The 23383-nt window shown below is 44.5% G+C and overlaps 1 protein-coding gene across 1 annotated transcript in view; it reads right to left on the reverse strand.

Annotated features, from left to right (window-relative positions):
• Positions 1-5018: 5018 nt before the first annotated feature.
• MYB (MYB proto-oncogene, transcription factor) overlaps positions 5019-23383 on the reverse strand; it is a 40690-nt gene continuing 22325 nt past the window's right edge. The window contains exons 13-14 of the mRNA XM_013004480.3: positions 21608-21715; positions 5019-5193 (exon numbers count right to left, since the gene is read on the reverse strand). Of these exons, the coding sequence (XP_012859934.2) occupies positions 5077-5193; positions 21608-21715 (225 nt within the window). The 3' untranslated portion in view covers positions 5019-5076. The remainder of the gene's footprint in view (positions 5194-21607; positions 21716-23383) is intronic.

A 23383-nucleotide genomic window follows, 5' to 3' on the forward strand; every position in this document is an offset into this window, starting at 1 on the left:
TTCATTTGGGTTTCAGTAATTCCTCTTGGCTACATTGCCCTTGATCAAGCTGTAGCAGGCATCTTATGCCTTCCTTGCCATTGATTTTAGATCACTTGTTGTTCCCTTGTCCCTGGGTTTGTTATCACCCACTTTCTTTGCCCCACCTCCTCCTCTCCTTTGTCCCCCTGGAACCGTCGGTCCCATTGTTTTCTCTTCTGGGATTGTTTATCCTGCCTATCTTATCTAGATAGACAGGTGCATCTCATTTTTTAATAAAAATCTAGGGAGGCCTTTCTAAAACGTCTGCTTGATTTTTATGGTGTGAAATAAACTATAAGACTCTGTGGACTTAATAACACTACTTTTCAAAGTGAGAAAAACCAAACTACATCAAAGACACAACCTGATGAAGCATATGTTAAAACATATCAGTGGATATTTTAGAAAATATCACTATGATAAAAGCCAATCTGCACTGGGCCTCTTTCTTGGTAACTTTGAGGTTATCCACGAAAGTCTTCGTCAGCCAGTGATTGCAGTTGAGGGAGCTTCAGAACATTTGTGGGGGGAAATGGAACTGATAGATTATGGATTTTCTTTTAAGAGATCATGGAATTTTTATATGAACTGTTTTCAAGTCCCCTCATATATATTTGGCTGATTTCATTCTTTTTTTTAATAAATCATTTTATTGGGGGATCTAACAGCTATTATAACAATCCATACATCATATTTGGCAGTTTTCAATTCTGCCATGCATGAAGAATGCTCAATAAATACATGTTGAATAAAGAAATGAATTCTTGCTGTCAGGAGCCTTTAGATCAGTTCCAACTCATAGTGACCCAGGGTAGAGCAGAAGGGTGTACCGCCCACTCCTGCGTCATCCCTGACATGTTCTTGTGAATGAGCCCATTGTTGCAGCCACTGTGTCCATCCATCTTCCTGAGAGTCTCCTGTTACATCAACCCTCTCCCTAACCTGGGAAACATGATGTCCTTCTGCAGGGACTGGTCCCTCCTGATAACAGGGCCAAAGTGCGTGAGACCAACCCTTGCTGCCTCCTCTTCTAAGGGCATTCTGGCTGTACTTCTCCCAAGACAGATTTGTTTTTTCTTCCCATAAAGGAGTAAATTCTTGGAAGATAGTCTCTAATCTGTTCTGATTGAACTGTGTCCCTTGCGTGCCCTTTCTTTTTATCAATTGAATTAAAATTTTATGATAGTGGTAGTAAATTCAAGCCATCAAGCACTGTTTAATCAAGATACGTGTATCTGGTGTCCTTTCATTTTGGCAGCTTCGGGAAAGGGGAGGGAAGTGGGGATGGGATGAACTGAGTCAGGTCAAGTCTGCCACTACTCCGCCCAGTGATGTCTTTTGCACGTGACTTCGGGTCTTACACTTGGTGCTAGCGCTTCCACTGCCATTGGAACCAGAAAGAGGAGAGAGCATCTATCCATCTGCGGAGCTGCGGGCCCTTTAAGGAATAGCTGACTAGATTTCAATTCCTGAGCAAAGTGTTGAAATGCAAACAAAACCTAAATCTATTCCTAGGATTTGTTAAGTTACAACTTCAGTTCAGAGACTTTATTAGCAGAGACATCACAATTCTATTTCGATATTTGGGGCTAAGTGAAGCTTCCTCCCCTCGCCGTACTTCTGAGGCGCCCCTCGCTCACTACCATGGAGTCAAATGGGAGCCCTGCTGGTGCAGTGGTTACTGCTGTATCCAAGTCCCCCAGTTCCAAGCCACCAGATGTTCCATGGAAATATGGGGCTCTCCACTCCTCTGAGGAGTTAGGCGTCTTGGAAACCCACAGGAGCAGTTTTACCCTGGTCTATCGGGTCTCTATGAGAGACTGTGTCGGCTGATACAAATGGCTACCTTCTCGACTGCTGTAGACTGAAGGGATGCCTCTTCAAAGACACTCACAGGTGCCTTGAAGAGGAGCCTGGCTCTCCGCTTCTGCAAGCTCACTGCCTTGAGAACGCTTTGGAGCTGCCCCACGCCCCAGCGCACCGGCTCACCATGAGGTGCACCTTTCTGGGTATGCGAGCTTCTTCATTTTATACAGGGAGCATAAAATCCCTCCTCCCTTTAACCAGAAAGCCCAATGCACAGAACTGTAAAGTGATGAGAACAAGAGCTTTCGGCAAACTTGTCGGGATTTAGAATGGCAACGTTCTGGATGAAAATGCCTCGGATCTTATTGGGTTCCTCTTCCTGAGATATAAATTTCCCGACTAGACTGTATGGGCAATATAGCCATAGGATTATAGATAAGCATACAGATAAAAAATATCTTTCCCTATTTTGTAAAGCTCAAAAACTAGATTGCTCTGCTGCCCCCTCCTACCGTACAATTTCGTCCAGCCTCGTGGGTCAGTTACAGAGGCAAATTCTGCAGGAGACCAGACCTGGGGCTCCAAGTCTAGAGTTGGTGCCTCTCTTGTGGCCCCTCAAGCACCCACCCTGGAACGACTTACCTTCTTATCTGCATTTTTCATCAGAACAGGAGCCCATGGAAAGAAGGGGTTTGATCTATGCTAGTTTAAGACCTAGCCCCGACTTCAAACACAGCCCCTTACATGTGATGGTGCTCAGAGCAGAGTAGGTGAATAACAGACACGTGGTCCCCAAGGAAAACAGCTGTTCAGTGTTCACCTTGGCATCATGAATGTTTATCCTGAATATCAATTAAAGATGCTTCTTACTTTATTACTAAAACACTTAAGAAATTCCTTAAGATTTCTAGTTCAGCTCCCTCTTGCTCCAGAAAGCTCATGAAAAAATTTCCATGATCAATTCCATTTTCCACAACCTTTTTGAAGCCCCTCATACGAATCGTCTTTACTTTTTAAAAATCAAGTTTTTGTCTTAGATGGCTGCTTTTCCTCAACTCTAGCATCTAAAAATGGTAACTAAGGAAGACTTGTTTTTAATAGTGTCGTGGAGTGCCTTGTGCTCCCGCAAAGTGTGTGTTCAGTTGGCTAGATCATGATTCCAAGTATTGTGTGATGGCCCTCTATTTTGTAATCTGATGTAAGTATCCTCCAGTTTATTATATTCTGTAAACCCTAACCTCTGCCTGTGATTAATGAGGATTGGATTACTTTAAAGAGGATTAGGTTGCATTCACTAACTTAATGAGGCAGCTCTAGGGTGAGTTGCATCATCCTTACTTATGTCACCCATCACCCTTACTCGGGTCAATTGCAAAATGGGGCATTTGGACTGAGTGGCTGCTGGGCTGGGATGCCATGTCGTCTGGCTCCTCCAGAACCCATTCTCCATTAGGCTGATGCCCTGCTGCCCCTGCCTTTAGGCTGCCGGTTGGTTCTGCCAACGAGGAGCCCAGGCAGAATTGGGATGAATAGGGGAAGCAAAGAGGCCTTGACCTCTGGTTCCCTTGCTAAGAGGTCACCTTGGGTGTCATGGACTTTGCCAAGTGTCCCAATTCCATTCAGGGCTCCAGCTTTCCATAACTCTCCCCTGCAGGTGGCAGTAGCCATGCGGTCTGGATATCTGTGCTGCCATGATCCCCATCCCCATCGTTCTCCCTCACTCTGACCACAGGGATGGCCCAGGCGCTCTCTAAGGGAGCTCCCTATATCCTACCACTCGCAATGCTGCTGGCACCCTGCTCGAAATGCTCTGGAAGAGTCCTCGCTGCTGTCACTGTGCACAGGCTTACGTTGTGACCTGCTTAGCTTGGTTTGTCTGCTCCCCTTGCTCCATCGTAAGATTCTTGGTATCATCACGCTGAGTCCGGATGCCGTGCCATTTAATTGCAGAGATGATATCATTTTCCTCAAAAGTCTGACTACCGTCCACTATTGTCCACAGGTACAAGAGAAGTAAAACAGTCAGAAGTAAGTAAAATAAGGGCACAGCTTTATTTCTCTACAAGGCAGTAAGTACACTGTCATATCAAAAGTTCAGTGCTGGGCATCTTGCACCCAATGTCCTTAAGGCAGCAACTGGCTATCAGCTCCAGTCTTCTATCGCTCAGCTGTAGACACAGGCTCCATGCAGCACTTCTGAGACTCCACACTGGGAAGCCATGGATGCAATCAAAGACAAAACCCCTGAATTAAAGAGCCCTCGGGCTGAACTCAAAACAAAACATAGGACATCAACAACATACATCTCCCAAAAAATAAAGAAGTGCAATGCATGCTCGTACAAACCAACAATAACAAGAAAACAACAAATGCAAAATCTCCCAAATAAGTTTCCCAATGTGTTACAAAAGGAAAATAAAAAGTATTTATATATATGTATGTATATATAGAATAACAAAAGTTTGAAATACTAGTGCATAGTCAAATACCTAACACCATGTTTCTTTTCTTTCCATCCAAAGCTCTACTGCCCCTCTGAAACTAGCAGCATGTCTACAGGCTAAGACCATAGCAGCAAAACACATTTTTCATTTGGCATTTACAAAATTAAATTACTGAATAAAAATATAATTTTTTATAAAACTATTCCATACAGTAATAATTTTTAAAGCAAGCTAACAAAAAAACTCGTGAAATGGTCTAGTACAGTAAACGCACCTCCAATGTTATATTAACCATATATGAGCATTTATAATCTTGGTTTATTACCCCATGGCATTAAGTCAATATTTATAGTAATGCTTATACTGATTCTTTAAAAAAATTTTTTTAAATCAATGTTCTGTGTTTAGTGATTGAGCAAAGTGAAATATTGGAGTACCTTTCTTTTAATATAAAAATTCAAAGAAGTTATCACAGGAGAAAATACTGGTTTGTTGGATCCTCTAAAATACAAATTCAATCACCGTAGGCTTTAAAAAAATCTGCATTAAGATATTAACAACTGGTGACAATGCATTACCTAATAATTTAGGTAAGGCTGTTATTTACTTTTTTAAAAAACCCTTTTAGTTGGGTGAAATCCAATACGATTTCGGCCAACTCAATGCACTTTGTGCTGTTCTCAACTGTTGTACCACAACAAAAATAAGCACTTCTCCCATTCATGAAGAGCTTCATGTAGAGGAATGGTAGCTCCCCAGTCAACTTGAAGTGTTCTGAAAACCATAATGCTTGTCTGGAAATGTCTCACATGACCAGCGTCCGAGCTGAGAATGCATTCACGTATTTCCGAGCCTGACTGGAAGCCGTCATCTGATCCTCTGTCTTCCCACAGGATGCAGATTCCCAGGCACCACCACAAGGCTAGAAGAGAAAAAGAAGAAGCACGGATTTCAATTCGCACGTGGATGCTGAGCCAGGATATGAAATGTCCAGCCAGCAGGTCCGTGGCTGACACCAGGAAACCTCTGCTGGATGGAGTGCCTTGACTCCCTGACACCCAGGAACCAAGCATTCTTGAGCGAGGGCACTTGGCAGACACCAAACCAAGCCAGCTGTCTGTTGGGTTGGCTCCAACGGCCGGCGACCCCACAGCGTTGCCGCCTTGTGGCCCCCACATGTACAGGGGAACACTGTACTCCAGACTTTACAAGGCTGTTCCCTTTTGGAAAATGATCCAGGGGGCTCTCCTGGGAGACACCGAGGAGCGGGTTCCGACTGCCCACCCGTCCATCCTTGAGCATTGGACCATCTGCGGCCCAGGGACTCTTCATTATTGATCAGAAGTCACGGACCTTTCAGAAGGTCAGCGCACTCCAAGCAGAGTCAGAAGACAGTGCCTCGTGCTCACGCTTCCATGCCTCTTTTTGTTTCGGAGGCAATTCTTCAGAATTGGAGACCGGAAAGAAAATGATTTTCCAGATATATTGTACACATATTTTTCCATCAACTAATTGTGAAATAAACATTTGCTTGTCAGTGTAGCTTAAGTTTAAAATATATGTATTGTGGTATACTTTATATGAAAATTTTTTTTGATATGTTCATCTTTTAAAATATACCATTCAGTGACATGAATGACACTCAACATACTGTGTAAGTGCCACCACACATCCACTTCCAAATGACCCACATCTCCCTGAATAGAAACCCAACACCCCTCATAGCCTCACTGGAGGAGCCCACTGGAGGAACCAGGATGGCATTAATGTCTAATGGGCAGCACCTGGATGCCAGGGCTAGTGTTTGGCACTTCTCTCCTATTGGCTTTGTCAGACAGCACAGCCACCCCATGGCTAGGTGCCCTCTCTCTTTGGTGAGCCCGGGCAATAGAGACAGAGGAGATTACCGGGGTCACGTGCTCCTGGCTCCTCTGCAGGTGAGCGGTGCAGGGGCTTGGAGCCTATGTCTACCTTCTGCCTGGCTCCTGCCAGGCCTCCATGGGGCCTCACGCTGAAGCATGTGCTATGTATGCACCCTTTGCTCCCCAAAGGACTTAAGATGCTTGCAAAATGAATAGAAGAAAGCAGGCATACCAGGTGCAGAAGGCAGGGTCGCAGGAAAATGGGAAAATAAATCATATAAAGACAGAGTAAGACTCATGCACCACACCGTTGCTTCGAAGGCCAGTGTGGCAGCTCAGTGGTGTCACTGGGGTCGGAGTCACCCGGTGCTGGAACCCGTAGCGTCACCGCTCCCACACACCCATGGGCCTTCTTTCCTACCAGACCACACGGTCTCCTTGGTGATATTTAGCATCCATTGTAGTCATAGAATAATATGTGGTAGACAGAGGTAGAGAGTGCTTAAATAGAGTGTTTCTTAAATTATATGAATACTGTCAACACAATGGCTGGGTAAAATCTTTCTACATTGAGTCTCCACATTGTTAGTCATGGAGTGAATGCCTTTGGCATTTGCTTTCCTCTAATTACGACTTCATTTCACAAACATTATTCTTCTAGGTTCACAAATGCTAATTACCACAATATTGTAGCCTAAGTGCAAGAACATTTGACAAAATCAGGTACAATAAAAACATTGGCAGCAACAAAAGCAGATGCAGCGACATGATTCAGAGTGTCACTGGAATGGGGCAGTGACCGCTCTGACCAGAGCACTGACTCACAGCCACAGAGTGGATTCTGGCTCACAATGACCTCTTAGGCTAGGATATTCATGAAAGCACAGACAGCCTCATCTTTCTCCCAGAGAGCAGCTGGTGGACTCGATCCAGCTATTTTCGTTAGCAGCCTGACACTTAACCCCCTGTGCCACCAGGTATCCTCTGGAGCAAACTGGAAAGTTCAAAATACAACTCCGCCTCGAGTTTTTAGCCTCATGAGTATGTTGGTGCATGCACGCTGGACTTGTGAACAATGTTTAGTTGTTATCACTGCAGACAGATTTTTATGAAAATGTAATTCAGGCATATCACAGAGAGATTCAGAGGCTCCAAGCCATAGCACCACAATGAAACAGATAGTGCAGCACAGTGACTCAACGGTTTGGTTTCCCAGTGCATCTAACAATTGTGTTTACGCTACACTGTGGTCGATAAAGTGTGCGTGATAACACGGTGAAAAAGTTCAAAGTATTGTGAGAACTATCAAAATGTGGCACGGAAACACAAGTGAGTATGTGTTGCTGGAAGAATGGTGCCAATCGACACGCCACTAACGTTTGGTCTGTAAGGAAAACAGTTCTCTGTGAAGCACCATCAGGACAGTGCAGTCCAACAAGGGAGGCCTGTACAATCCTGCTAAAACACTGCACAAGAATCCTCTAGTCGCGGTGGTGTCCACCCCTTGACAGTGCCACCCGGTGTGGTCTACACTAGCCAGTGGTGCAGCACCAGCTGGACTCTGAGCTCCGCAGTAGGCACTGTAAAGAGGGAACTAGAAATACCATCGCATAGAAGTTTCGGTGGCCATCAGCCTAGCACCAAACCAGAGGGTTAGAAGGTGCACACCTCTTCTTGGTATTGACATCTAAGGGGAAGATGTCCCCATGGGACCAAGAGGAATAATCAGAGAGAGGTCTCTGCTTCCAGTATACTTTAGGAGACACCATGCCTATGCGTGAAGCAGGTAGAGTAATAGCAGAGAGCATGTGAGAGATCTGTGGAGCCAAAGCCAGGTGACCAGGGGATGAAATGCTCAAAAATTCCCACCAGGCACACTGCAAGAGAAAATGAGGCCCATGAAGGTTTCGTCTCTGAAACTCTTTGAAGCCCTGGTGGCATAGTGGTTATTCATTGATTGGGCCACTACCTGCAAGGTCAGCTGTTGGAAACCATCGGAGGCGCCATGGCTCTCCACTCCAGTAAAGAGTCAGTCTCGGAAACTCACAGGGGCAACTCTACCCTGTCCTGTACAGTCACTAGGAGTCAGCATCGACTCTATGGGGGTGAGGTTTGTTTTGCAAACCCTACAGAGAGTCGCTATGAGTCAGAATGGGATGGATGGTAGTGGGTTTATGGTTTGGTTTGGTTTTTTAATGAGATGGAGTAGGGATGCCGTGGCTTAAATGGCAAATGACACTTAACAAGTGCCAACTATGTCCTAGAGTCCCTGGCTGGTGGAAACAGCTAATTTGTTTAGAGATGAACCCGAAGGTTGAAGGTTAGAGTCCACCAAGAGGCATCTTAGAAGAAAGGCTCGGTGGTTTACTTCTGTCAGACGAGAACTTGATGGCGTGCACTGCTATTTGGGCATGCATGGCCTCCTCCTTTTTGGGGGGTGCTGCTAGAAGAGCTATACCACAAGTGGACACCTGGCTCCAATGAACAGAAATTTAGTTCCTTAATTGAGTTTGGAAGGCTAGACGCCTGAGTTCTGGCAGTGGCTCTAGGCCCTAGAGTCTAGGGCAAGGCTTTCGCTGCCTGGTCTGGTTCAGAGGGAAGGTGCTGGTCTCCTTTTGGCCTGTCCCTCGGGACCCTGGCCATCTTCCTGTGTCGTGCCATCCATTCTCTGCCATCTTTGCTTTCTTTCTTGCGATCTAAGCTGTTTCTCCTGCAACTCAAGAGTGATTTGGGCAAAGACACACCTGGCACAGATAGGGACAAAGTCAAGCAAACCTGATTTCCAAATGGGGTTACAGTCACCTGTTATAAGGGTCAGGATTCAAACACAGTTTTGGGAGCTCAGTTTAACTCCCAACATGTTGGGGAGCCATGCGTTGGAATCAACCCCACCACCACAGGCTGTTTTGTTTGGCTTGACTGAGGCAATGTGTGCGGAATTGTAACAGGTTTTCTAACCAAGCAGTAAGAAACAAAGTTCAATGGCATAAAGGGTGCAGTTTTGTGCTTTTAACCTTTCACATTTTGTAAGACACAAGCCTCGCTCCTTGGCTTCTACCTCATCTGCGGTGTCACCTCACCCCTGGCGTTAGGGGTAGACACACTCTCTCTGTGAGCACATTGGCTCAGCTACTCACTCACTGCCCTTGACACTGAGTTGATGCCAACTCCTTGCGACCCTAAAGGAAAGGGGAAAACCGCGCCCATGGGTTTCTGATGCCGCCCATCTTTATAAGAGCAGGAAGCCTCATCTTTATCCCATGGAAGAGCTCATGGTTTTGAGCTGCTGACCTTGTGGTTTGCAGCCCAGTGCAAAACCCATCACCTCCCAGGACGCCTTCTTAGGCTCGGCTAGTCACTTCAATACTGCACAGGAAAGTGGATTGTCCTGTTGTTTTCCAGGAACTGGGAGCCACAGAAAGGATTTCTGGACCACCTTCTGCTGCTAGCACTTACTGTTTTCCCAACAACATCACCAAGGTAGTTCATCGCATTCCTGGAGTAGTTCTGAATTAATGAACATCCTTTAGACTCGAGCCTGCGGCTGAAATCCAGGTACACACTTCTAGGGCCTGTATCTGTCCTCCAGATGACATAAATGTCAAGCAGACTCACTGCCATCAAGTTGACGCTGACTTAGCAACCCTGTCAGACAGGGTAGAACTGCCCCAGTGAGTGTCTGAGACCATTAGTCTTTATGGAGTAGAAATCTCTGTCTTTCTCCCTCTGAGCAACTGGTGGTTTCAAACCGCTGACCTAGCGGTTAGCAGCCCAGTTCACAGTTACTACACTACTGGGGCTCTTCCTATGAACTCAAAACTTCCTGCCATTGACAACTATGACAACTCATAGGAACCCTACAGGACAGGGTACAACTGGCCCTGTGAGTTTCCAAGACTGTTAACTTTCTACGGGAAGAACAAGCCAACATCTTGCTCCCTCGGAGCAGATGGTGGTTTCGAACTGTGGACCTTACGCTTAGCAGCCAAATGCATAACCTCTACACCACCAGGACTCCTCCCATAGTTCAGTTTAATTCACTGCTGAGATGCTGCTGCTATGATTTTTTCCCTGAAAGCCCTGAAGCCAATTGAGCTAACTTGCATTTGTGGTCACTGTAGAAAAGTCACATACAAAACTCATATACGTACCATTGGGATGAGAGACATGAAGTACGGTGGGTGTCCTATGACGACCATGTCATGCTTAGCAGTAACATTAGAGGAGAGAGAGAATGAACAATTGCATTGATCTTACAGGCAAGGTTAACATTCACAGAGAGGCACACAAACCCTCGAAGCTCGCGGCTCAAAAGGGAGAGGGAGAGGGGAGGTGAGAAGGGAGTGAAGAATGAGGAGCTGGGAAGGAACATCGTTTCTGTTCTGCTCTGATGAAAAGATGCTCTACTTTCCTGTACTTCAGTTAACACGGACTTGATTTTCTAAAAGTCCCATTACGTATCTGAAAATGCTATGTTCACACCATCAATTACGCTTGTGGTTACCATGGCACCTAGTGGAAATCAAGTTCGGATCCTTGATTCCAGTACTTGTACCGATTCAGAATCCTCAACGTCGATTCAGGATGCTCTACTACTAAGGGTTATGGACTCAGCGTGTTTTCTGCTTGATGTTTGTTTGGGTCTTTTCATGAGTTCTTTTGCACGTGGCTCATGACTTCATCCATGTGTGCCTCTTCTTTCGGGGCCAGATGGTGACAACAAGATGAATCAGCCTCTCTCGCGTCAAAGCAAAGGGAAACTACCAAGAACTTACCAAGAAACAATTCAAGTTCACTGAAAACAATTTGATTCCAGAAAGTACAATATTTCAAGGTTACGGAAGGTCTGAAGTTCAGGATGTGTGGACAATAGGACAACTAGGACAGTTGGTCAAGCTTCCCTAGACTCCTAATAAAGACAAACAGCATGCGACAGTGTGGGGGAGCCACTGTGTGGGGAAGCCACCGTATGTGTGTGGGAGGGTGCGCTACCGTGGGGGGGAGTCACCATGTGGGGTGCCACTCTGTGGAGGCATGCTGTGTGCGGTCACAAAAAGGCAGGTGTGCATGGGCAGCCTGTGGTCCCAGAGCACAAAGCAAGCACTGCTTACAAGATGACAACGGTTTGAGCCAAAAAACCCACTGTATCTGAGCAGACACAGAGCCATTGCGGGACAGGTAAAGGCAACCCGAAGGTCCAGTTCTCAGGGTCCAATAATACCTAAGACGGCAGCTGCCTCCTCTTTGCTACTCCATTCTCTCTTCTCACCTGGGAGCCCCGGGGCCCTCGGCCAACTCTCCCAGCAGGCAGAATCGTTTTGACAGAAGAGGCTTAAGCGTCTTTGCTAACGCTGTCATAGGTGTCTCTGCGCATCCTCCTCGACTCCTCGTCTTACACTTTAGTTCCATTTACACAGAATTGACAAGAGCTATGGATTTCTGCACACGAATCCTTGTCAAGTCACTGAGCCATGGTGCTATTCCAGCCCTGTCATGCGGCTGAATTCATTCCCACATGAATCATCCTGCTGGCACGGCCTCTCCTGGCCAGCCCAGTCACCTTGCTGATCCTGTAATGTGCCTTTCACTGCCCCTGGGCAGAAGTGAACTGCCAAGAGCATGCCAGAGGTTTACTGGGATATCCTGTTAAAGTACACTAAATAAATCCCTGGGCCCTCGGTGGAAAACAGAAGGAAGAAAATGACACAAGGCCATGCCCACAGGTGGTTTGCTGTCAGAATTAGATTTTCTCTACATTTCCACTTAGGTTATGAATAGCTTTCTTCATCATACGGAATGATTCTACGGTTATTGTATTTAGGTTATGATTTCACACGATACCTACTGACATCAATCGCCTGGGCAAATGATGTGTTTTACAATTTGCAGACTAAATAGGAAAACATTTAAATCCCTTAAAAGATGTGTTTAAGATAGAAATTTTTTAAAATAAAAAGAATCGCTTTTGTACTATTGAAGTAACTCTTGAGATGGTATTACGTTGTTTCTCCTTTTAAGTAAGACACAAGGACAGATCATGTTCAAAGGAGAGAGATACAAGGATTCTCAGACTCTTCTCTTTCGGCCCTGTGAAGAAAAGATCTACTCTGAAAGAAATCCTGAAAGACCGAGGAAACTGGTCAATGTATGTCAGTTCAGCAGAGAACATGTTGAAACACGTAGAAACAGCGAGCTGTATCTGGAAAGTCGGGGATGAGGCATGAGATCACATGTTGCTAAGGTAAAGTCAATGGTTATCAACACGGTCTCCTCATAAACACCTCCCCATGTCTGCACAAAAACCCATTCGCTGCTCCAATTTCAGGGTTGTTAATTTTTTCATCGAAATGAAGCTGTAAAGCTAGGGGGTTAAAGACCCACCAGGTGACTGGCAACTGCTCTTCTATAAGGGGCTCCAGTGTCCACCCAAGTCTAAGTTAGCACGTGCCACTGTCAATGAAAGGCTGGCTCCTGGTGGTGTGGTGAGTAAGCCTTGGGCTGCTGACCGCAAGGTGCTTCAACCCCACCAGCTGCTCTGCAGAAGCGACAGGAGGCTGCCTGCTCCGGTAAAGCAGGGCGCCCTCGGAAACCCCGAAGGGCAGTTCTACTCTGTCCTGCGGTGTCACCATGCGCTGCCATCAACTCGGAGGCAGTGGGCTTTACGGTAGATGAGCTTCTCCCAAAGGTGGAGTTGTCCCATGGGGCTCTGGGCTCCCTTCATCACACAAACACACACACACACACACACTGTCCAACTCTTCCTATCACATACCCTAGGGCATCCCAGTAGTTTGGAAGAGTGGCTCTTTCCTGAATCATACATTAGTTCTAAACTATTAAAATCAAGACAAGCTTCAAATTGCTCTAAAGCAATTCTATCTTTGCTGGCCTGAGGAAGATTCCAATTCCACATGTTCATTTCCCCCAAGTGTCACAAACACCGGTGACATAATCCACCTATGGTACTGACTGGGGCAGGGCACTCTGCCCTGGTTCGCTATACCTTCCCCCTTCAAGCAGCCTCTCTGAATTCAGCCACACAGCTGTAAAAGGCAAACGTGCTTAAGTTGTAACATAGAAATGAAATGGGGTCACTGAAGTGACACTGATAACTATGTGAAATGTTGCCAAGGTTGGTGGAAAAAAATGACCTAAAGGGAGAGCTAAATGAGTAGACAGGCCTCCAGCAGATGGGAGGACAACAGCTCACTCCACCGAGAAGTGCCCGGGACTTCCATGTCACATGTTCCACCAACACGGGCCGTAGAAAAATAGAGAAAATGAACTGACGGGTGGTTTCATCCCCATCACACTTAGGAGAGCTGACTACATTATTTCAAGGAATCAGTTGAATCAGCTAACTCTTTGGTGACCCACTGACACAGTTCTACAAGAGTGGAACGAGAGAGAACATGCCAGAGAAAACAATACACGATCATGCAAGCTGACAGGGCCGTGGGAGGCCTCCCTGCCTGTATTTCTAAGCACACTCTGTGCAGCTCCACTTAGTAACCCCAGCAAATACACCTGCCTGCAGAGAAAACAAAAACCCTCACACGTGGACTGATAACCACGGTCATGCTACACGAAGAAGAAATGGATATTTCTGATGATTTCATTCGACTTGATCAACTCTCCACCTTCGTGGAGACAGCAGTCATGAAATCAAGTGACAGGCTATTGCCCCGGACAAGCCTGCAGCCAATGGCCTTTTTAACGTTTCATAAAGCCAAGATGCCAGCTTAGTGAGGAAGCTGTGCCTGGGTCAAGCCACGCACCGTCTTTTCAACCACCTCGTCTCCATGGGGCAGCTGCAATGTGGAGCAGAAAGACGGATGCATCCTCATGGCGGCGCTGAATAAAACTAGAGACCACAGATCGTCCATAAGACAGAACAAAGATAAATTGGTCGCAGGAGAAATACAACCAGAATTCTCTTTAGAAGAGGGGATGGCAATCCTTTAGCTTCAGTCCCTCACTCTGAACTCATCACCAGAAAAGACCGCTGAAGAGAAGAGGGCAGGCAGTCCGTGGAAATGAGGGAACCCTTCAACGATTTCCATTGACAGAAGCCAGGATGGTGGCCGCCAACATCCCCACCCTCATGAGGATGGCCATCCTGGGGGACAAACGTGGGCGAGCTTGCTGCCACTTTGAAAGCGACACTCTATCCATTTCACAGCAACCTCGTGTGACGGATGGGGCCTAGACTGCAACCCCCCATTTAGAGATAAGAACATTTTCTTCCAAAGAGGCGAGTTTATCGTCATGCAATTTGAAAATGGTGGCGACAAAAACCCAGGTTTCCGACGTGCTTCTGCAAAACACATCAGGCAAAAAGGTTTCGTCCATTTTTTTTAAACTAGGAAGTTTCATACACCAGTCACATAAAGATAGGAGTGATCGAAAACACACAGAACTAAAAAGCTGAGGAAAAAAGGGAGTTTCCACTGCCTTTGGTGCTATGCAAATGTGTTTAAGTAATAATGGTGAGCCATTTACCTAAACTCGTTTTTTAAAAAAAAGGGTAAGGCCATGAACAAGCCAGGAAACTAAAATTTAAGGCTGTCATTCTGTGGTTACAGAAAAAGAGGAAAGCGTGTGAGGATACAGCATTTGAACGGGTTGTTTAGCCTTGGTTTTAAATAGGAATAAAAGGGAATTATAATTTAAGAGAAAAACACAGAAGTTCAGAAGGCTTATAACTTAAGCATAGTTTCAGGTCTACCCACAAAGAAGTTAAGAAACCTTAACAAATGTTCCTTCACATAAAGTATTTATTTGAAAGTAAAGCGCATGAGGGAGCCTTACTGTTTGAGGAAAACAGGCAGCTCTTGGCTCCTTGTTAAGGAGGAAGTGAGTGAGCGAGAGAGCAAGTGAGCCAGGGAGCAGACCTTTGCCTGCCTGCACCTGCGTCTTTGTATGAGGCCAAACTCCAACCCTTTGACGACAGAGGAAAGACGTGAACTTAGCCCGGGCTGATCTCTCTCTGTCTCTGTCCTCTCTCCTTCTCTCTCTCTCCGGAAGACCAGACTCCGTGAGGGTCCCTCAGGAAACCTGCCTTTCCTGTTCCCAATTGTAAGCTTTCTACACACTTCCTTGTTTGTGATCACTTTATAAGCTCCTGTCTGCTACTTCAAGGAGCTCCGGTGACGCTACAAGGAAAGTGTTGGATTGCTCACTGTTAGATGGAGGCTCAAAACCACGAGCTGCTCAAGAGAAAACGAGGAGTTGATCCGCTCACATAAATATGGCCTCAGAAACGCTATCAAGGGTCACCTGGAGGTACAGTAGACTCAACGGTGGTGAATTTCTTATGGTTGTTGTTTTAGTTTGTAGTCTACCTCAAGAAGTCCTGGTGGCACTATGGGTTAGGCATTAGGCTGCTAATCACCAGGTTGGCTGTTCAAACCCACCAGCGGGTCTTAGAGAGAAACGTGAGGCTCTTTGTTCTCCTAAAGATTTAGAGTCTTAGAAACCCTACACAGGGCCACTGTGAGTCAGATTGGACTCGACGGCAGTGGGCTTAGGTTTTATACTCGACCGCTGTTGTGGTTAGGTGCCACTGAGGTGGTTCCGACTCACAGCAACCCTGTGTACAACAGAACAAACAGCACCTAGGCCGGAGCACCCTGACACTGCTGCTTTGGTTCAGCCCCTTGTTGCGGCCAGTGTCAATTCATCTCATCCACTAGCTCGGCCCACATCAAAAATAAGGGAGAAGAGTGCTGACGACGGTGTGGTGGGGCTAGCTCACATACTCGGAGCTCATGAAAGACATGAGGTCAAAATTATCTTAGCACATTTTTTCATGAGTCCTCTATTTGCTTTTACAATGTAAAATTAAAGCGCTTATTTTGTTTTTAAAGAGACCTGCAATTATAACATTATACGATTGGCTCAAATTCCTTTTGGAAAAAGGTTAAACATCCATGAGTTAAAACAAGTATTATTTGTGCATGATAGCCAATAAAAGCCTCTACTGAGAGCTACAGTGTATACATTTATATGTAATATAAAAGGGGGGGGGGCATGGCAATTCCTTCCCAATAACTCATGTAACAAACACTGGGCATACTTAATATGACAACACTCAAAGCTCCTAAAACAAATGATGAGCTCCACAAAGGAAAGTAGGAAATGTGGCTATTTCAGTTTAAATTAATGCAAATTAAATAAAACAAAAAATTGTCTTTCTCAGAGGTACTCTCTGCATCTCAAATGCTCCACAGCTGCAGACAATGAGCAGCCATCATAATAGAAACGCAGGGGGCATTTCCACCAATGCAGAAGGCATACTGACAGCATAATGGTTTATACATTAGGCTGCTCACCACAAGGTCAGTATTTCAAAGCCACCGGGTGATCCACAGGATAAAGATGAGGCTTTCTACTCTCGTAAAGATTTACAGTCTTGGAAGGTAGAGGGGCAGTTGTACTCTGCTGTCCTAGAGGGTCACTATGAGTCAGAATGGAATTGATGAAAGTGAGTTTGGTCACTTCTGGCTCCAGAAAGTCCTCTTGAACAGTACTGGTCTGGCTCTTAAAAGAGACATCAGAGAGCCCTGGCCTTCTGATGCCATGTGCGGCCCTGTTTCCACCTCACTGAAGCACAACAACAAGAGTTCGTTTTTTGGATTGAAAGGGAAATTTGAACTCAGTCTTGGGAGTAAGAGTATTAATAATAGTGTGTGCTAAGGGAATGTCTGTGTATATGAAAATGTTCTTATTTTTGGAGATAGCCTAGAAGACTGTAAGAATAAAATATTTTTAATTTGCTTTAAAATACTTCATAAAATAGATGAGATAGATATGGAAAATGTTAATGACAAATCTAGAGCATGACATATTTTCTTCAGTTCTATATATGTTTGAAACATATAAAAATAAATCATTAAATGTATGGCTTCTCCATTTCGGATATGAAAATACCAAACATAACTCACACGTACTAAAGTGTAAGCCTATGTACTTATACGTACATTAGAAGTCAAATCATAGAGTTCTAAGGGCCTCAAGAACAATAATTGGTCTGCCTAAAGCATTATTGTCATAATTAAGGCAGGGATAAGTAAAACTGAAGTGGCAAAGCAACATAACATGGTTTAGTCACTGCAGGTTTCATATAGAATATAATGACTTCATTATTTTATTGCCGAAACTGTTCTTATATCTAGGCATATTTATTTAACTAATTGGATGGTAACAAAAGTAGATACTTTAAATTTCATAAGTATCCAGTTTAAAACGTATTTTTGGTGATTGTATCTCATTATCTTAATTAAAATTGTATGACAAAAATATCTAGATGGAATGACTAAAATCTCAGTCCATACCTGATAGGAACAGAAGGTTACTGATTATATAAGAAGGTTACCGAAAAACCAGATCATTTAATAAATGAACAATATGCTAAATAATACCATGTGTGAGAAATTTAGGTCATATAAGATTATTAATGAAGATCTCTGAAATCTCATTATGTTTTCAACAAACAACTGTATCACATTGCATAAAAACACATAAATGTTATTGATTCAGGATTATATGCAATATCTGATTCCACATTTAGGATCACTTGATAGAGTTCCCAATATTTACCATAATAGTCTGAAACATTTCTAAACCACACATTTCTAAGCAACCAGAAGACCATGTCACAGAGGAGGCCATATTTGGGCGCACCATGCACTCACTCATGCGGTCTTCTTGAAGTGCATTAGGCCTCTTTTATAACAGACTAGTGAAAGACGTTTGAGCTGTGTAAAGCAGCAAAAGCACAGAAACCGAAACCACCCTCGCCGCCATCCAGTCAGTTCTGACTCCCAGTGACCCCGTGGGATACAGGAGAACTGGCCCTTTGGGTTTCCGAGACTAACAATTTACGGGAGTAGAAAGCCTCATCTTTCTCCGAGGAGTTGCTGCTGCTGCTGCTGCTGCTGCTGCTGCTGCTGCTGCTGCTGCTGCTGCTGGAGGTCTTGTGCAACCCACTGTGAACTACTATTTAACTAGACCTATTATTTCATTTTGAGTTTCCAAGATAGTCTTTCTACTGAAGTGGATATGCATAGAATAACAATGTTTCATATTACTAATTTAAAAAGGAACAGCGCGATCAACTTTAAAATTAAGATGACCTGTTTTTAATAAATACTGACATTCTTACTAAACTTTACATAAGAAGAATTTTATATCAGCAGGGTGTTCACCTCTCAGTGGTTTGGGATTAATATTATTTGATTAGGCCAAAAGCTATTGTGCTCTGATTTTAGAAAACTAATCAGTGGCTTTCAATTTATGTCATGAGAGCTGTTACAAACTAGATTCACATATTTGTCCTTATAGACGTAGAATGCCCTCTTCCGACACCATTCTAAATACAGGTTAAGGCCCCAAGTTTGTTAAGAAAATACACACAAAAAATCAAACCAGTTCACATCAAGTCAAATCCAACTCAGGGTGGCCCAGGAGCGTCAGAGTAGAACTGTGGTCCAGAGGAGACCCATGTCTCCACCTTCAGAACTAGATTGCTAGCTTTTCTTCTAAGGAGGCTCTCGGTGGATCCCAACCACCAACCTCTCATTTGTATCATCCAGGGACTCGAAAGTAATGATGGAACCCCAAACCACCGGCTCTGCTCTTGAGTGAAGTCTGACTCCCGGGGACCCCATCTGTCACAGAGTACCGCTGCCCCAGAGGGATGGCAGGGCCGTCATCCTTATGATAGCAGATCGCCAGGCTGTTCTTCCGCCAGTGTTTAGCTAAGCAGAGCGAAAACCATTGAGTCACCCAAAGACATGTCCAAAATACTGACAAAACCAAAAACTCCAAACTCACGGCCATCAAGTCCAATCCAACACTTAGAGACCTTAGGGCATAACAGAACGGCTCCCTAGAGTTTCCGGGGCTGTCACTCTTCATGGGGGCACACAGCCTCATCTTTCTCCCGAAGAGAGGCTGAGGGGTTTGAACTGCTGACCTTAAGGTGAGTAGCCTGTTGCTTAACCCACAGTTCCACCAGCGCTCCTCAAAGTACTGGTACTACTAGTTAGTACTTGTTAAATTCTATGTTCTGGAAACCAGAGCCAGGTGATTCAGGAAGGAAGAAGGAAAGGAAAACGAAGCAAAGGTTTCCCTTGGGGCCTCGGGCCCCTCGATGTAAGACGTTAAAACGCTGCCCTTTGCTTGAACACCCTCCTCTCCCCTTATGCCTTGGCAGAGTGCTGTCTCTTCCTCATCTTCCCCATCTTTGTGATATTCTGAGCGGGCTCCAGCAAGCTCTACCTGAGCCTGAATGCTTCAGTAACCTGCCCGAGTCCCTTCAAAGCACTCGGTGCCCCAGTCCTCAGGCCAGGGACCCACCATCCTTTTCCCAAACAGCTGAATCACACAGAGGCAACTAGGAAGGCAATCTGATTGGATTCCTAAACAAAATATGCCCTCAGGCCTTCCACTCTGCTTGTCTTACCTTAACATAGTACTAAGTCTAGGCACTATGAGGAGCCCTGGTGGTGCACTGGCCACGGGCTTGCATGTTCACAGAAAGGCTGGCGATGCCTTCCACTCTAGAGGAGAAAGAGGCAACCGTCGGCTTCCATGACGATGCACAGCCTTGGAAGCCCAGGGCTCTCCTGTGGAGTCACTGTGGATTGAGACGAACTCAATGGCGAGGGCTGGTGTTCGGTGTATACCATGCCGTGGGGTTTTAGAAAAGAGGAACTTGCAAGATTCCCACAATTGGAAAGGACCAGGGCTGCTAGAATGACACTTACAGAATCAAATAGAATTCCCCACTTCTGAGAACTTTCCCAGGTGCACTATCTGCTTGCTCCGGGGTCTGCTATGCTTTCTTCAGTACAGCCCTGGAAGGGAGCGGTGTGCAGGTGGCTGGGTATTGGGCTATTTACTCCTAGGGACTGCTTTAAATAATTTGGAAGAGCAAATTTACATTCTTATTTACATTTGGCTCAGGATTGATCTGAACTTTGTTGCATTTCATCAGCCTACATCCACTCCAGTGTTACAAGGAAAATCTCCTTTGATATTAAAACCTGGCAGCAGATGGTGGGCTGAGATTATGCATGCAACAAGAGCGTTCCCCTCCTGATAGTCAAATCCAGGTCTTCTTGCCGCCGACTGAGGGTGACCCCAGGTGTGTCAGAGTGAAACTGACTCCAGACACAGGGCTTCTTACTTTGCTTCTTCTTCTTCTTCTTCTTCTTTTTTTTAAATGATTCAATGGTTTTAATATATTTATGAGTTGTGCACTCATTACCACAGTTAATTTTAGAACATTTTCTTGACTCTTGTACCCCCCAATCTCCCCTGCTATAACCCTAAGGAATGAGTCTAATTGCTGTCTCTATAGATTTACTTATCCTGGATTTCATATAAAGAAAATCATACAAAAAATAATAACTTAACAACGATATCAAAACAGAACACAGAAAAACAATCCACGTGAAAGCAGAAGAGGATAGAAACCAGAATGAAAAATAAGTCAAAAGGGAAAATAAACGAGAATATATTAAAATCTAACCTAACTACATCTGCATTAATCCACTTTCCAATATACTTTGTCTGAGGGCAAGCCTATTCACTCCCCTAGGCAATAGTCCGAGGGGATTCTCCAGAGGCTTAATCCATGTGGGGATGCTAAGAACGGATGTGGGGCTTTCAGTGTCATCGATAGCCTTCTACAACCCAGGTGCTCTGAATTCAAGCTCTACTACTTTTCCCTCCTTGGATTTTATTATTTACAATCCTGGGAGAAGGATTGTTTAAAAAAAAAGGGGAAAAAAGCACACGCGGACTGGATCTTGGATTTTATTATGCGCAGTCGTTGGGACAGGGTTGTATTAATGGCCCACATGGCTAGTGTGCTTCTTCCGTGGCTGCGCAGGGTTTTCAATGACTGCTTTTTAGGGAGCAGATTGCCAGGCCTTTCTTCTGAGGTATCTCAGGGTGGATTTGAACCTCCAACCTTTTGGTTAGCAGCCAAAGACATGTAACCATTTGCACTGCCTCAGGTTGCTAATAGTCAAATAAGTATTTTCCATCTAATGAATTTCAATCTTATTTTAAAAAATTAAATCACATCTGAGCTTTGATGATCTAGTGATAGTAAAAAAAAATTAAAGTATGGGAACAAGAAGGAAAGTACAGAAGCATACATTTACATGGTATTTAAATGCAGAGGCAAGAAGCATTGGCACACAGGTAACGCATGATCTTAGTCTCAGTCATCCTCTGAGATGTTTCCATTTAACATGAGTTGGAATAAAACAATAAAACTCTCCAACGTGTCTCATAGGCTAGCAACAAGACACTTGTAGAGTTCAGGCATCAAGAAGTTACTTTAAAAGCATCACTCCCTTATGTCTAGAATGCAAAAACCAAAAACCCTCCAGATGGCCCGTTCTTCAAAGAGTGAATTCTAAAAAAAAACAAAAAAACAATCAGGATAAAAATTACCTGCAAGGGACTTGCCAGGGACCTATTTTTAGGGGCTGTAAACGCTTTGAGAACATTGTCTTCATCTTCTGATACTGGCGTCATTAAAACGGAACTTGTGAGGATATTCTAAAAGGAAAGAGAATAATTTAACCTTTAAACTTGGTTGGGAAGTATGCGTGCCAATCCAATTCTAACGCCTTAGGGAGAATATTACGAAGATAGTGATTATGTTATTATATTGTAAAATAAATTATATAGAACATAACATTTCTGTATATGCTATCATTCACATAGAATGCATTATAGTATTACATTATAATATATCTACACTATCATGAAAAATGCAGGTGCCTGAGAGAATTTCTCTTACCTATGAGCTACAAAGTGATATCAACTCTGCGCTAACCCTAATCCCACTCTGGAAAATATTGCTACATAGCTTTGAGCATGTAATAAGAACTCAGTTAAAAATCTGTTAAATTAAAACATTTTTAAAAAAATGAACGATTTACTAGCTCTATTGAGGCAACCATTGCAAATATAAGTGCAGAAATGGTTTTGAGCTACAAATTAATGAGAATACAGTCCAAGGGTGAACAGAATTCAGCCTTCTTGAGTTCTAACCCAGCATTAATACACGAGCTGTGTAACCTTGAGCAAATGACTGAGCCTCCCCGTGCCTATTTGCCAGTTAGCATAATAAAAGCCAGACCCAACTCACTGCCACCTAGTCCATTCTGGCCCATAAAGAGCCTACAGGACAGGGCAGAACTGTCCCTGTAAGTTCCCAAGATGGTGAAAGTCTTTCTGGGAGTAGAAAGTCCCATCTCTCTCCATCAGAGAGGCTGGGGGTTTCGAACTGCCACCATTGTGGTTAGCAGCCCAACACGTAACCACTGCACCGCCTAAGCTCCTGGGAGAATACTGAGGAGGTTAACAAAGGGAGTTGACCTTTCGGTTAGCAGCCCGTGAATGTCACCCCTTCATGGCTAGGGCTCCTTAGTTCGCATAACAGGCCTGATACTATTCCCACCTCAGGGTTGTCGTGGGGATGGCGTGTGCTCATACACCTCCAGCCCTTAGGCCAGTACCTGGCACTTAATATAGGCCTAACAGCCATTTTAACAAGAAGGCAGCACCCCACGTAGGCGACAAATACATCAAATACAGATCATACAAAATGTCTTTTCCATGGAAACGTGTACATTCATGCAGTGGATTTTTTTTATGTCAAACTTGAGAGGTCATTATGGTTACTTTATGCAAAATTACTCCAAAGGTAAATGTCTCCGGGTAGCAATGATGTCCACATACATGGATTATGTATTTTCATTGTGGGTGCCAAGCAGCCATTTATACTGCCTAACACAGTAATCCTTGTTATGTCTTAACACACATTTGTATATGCTGCTTTTGATGTAAGCCTCATCGTAAGCACAACTAGAATTACTTGAGTTTAATGGGGAGAGTGAGGGAAGAGAGATAAAGCAAGAGGCTAGAGTTAACTAGGTGAACTGGAAGATAGTAAAACGACTTAGTTTAAATACATTCATCCAGTAGAGAACTTGAGACCAATGTCCAAAATGAAAATTCACAATTTACTTCCCCAGGTTTATCACTACAATTTCACATTGATGTGTGTAGCTTCGATTTGTATGCATGCAGCGAATTTTTAAGACAAGAAGAACTCTCAAATCCTGAAGCGGGAGAATGAACGATCTTGCCCTGGACGAGGATCTGGTGGCACGGCACAGCACGACCGTCTCGAGTTTCCATTGAACCTTGAGGGAGACT

Source organism: Echinops telfairi, unplaced genomic scaffold (genome assembly GCF_000313985.2).
Source record: "Echinops telfairi isolate 266 unplaced genomic scaffold, ASM31398v2 ScPeMD7_3533;HRSCAF=4204_0, whole genome shotgun sequence".
NCBI lineage: Eukaryota > Metazoa > Chordata > Mammalia > Afrosoricida > Tenrecidae > Echinops > Echinops telfairi.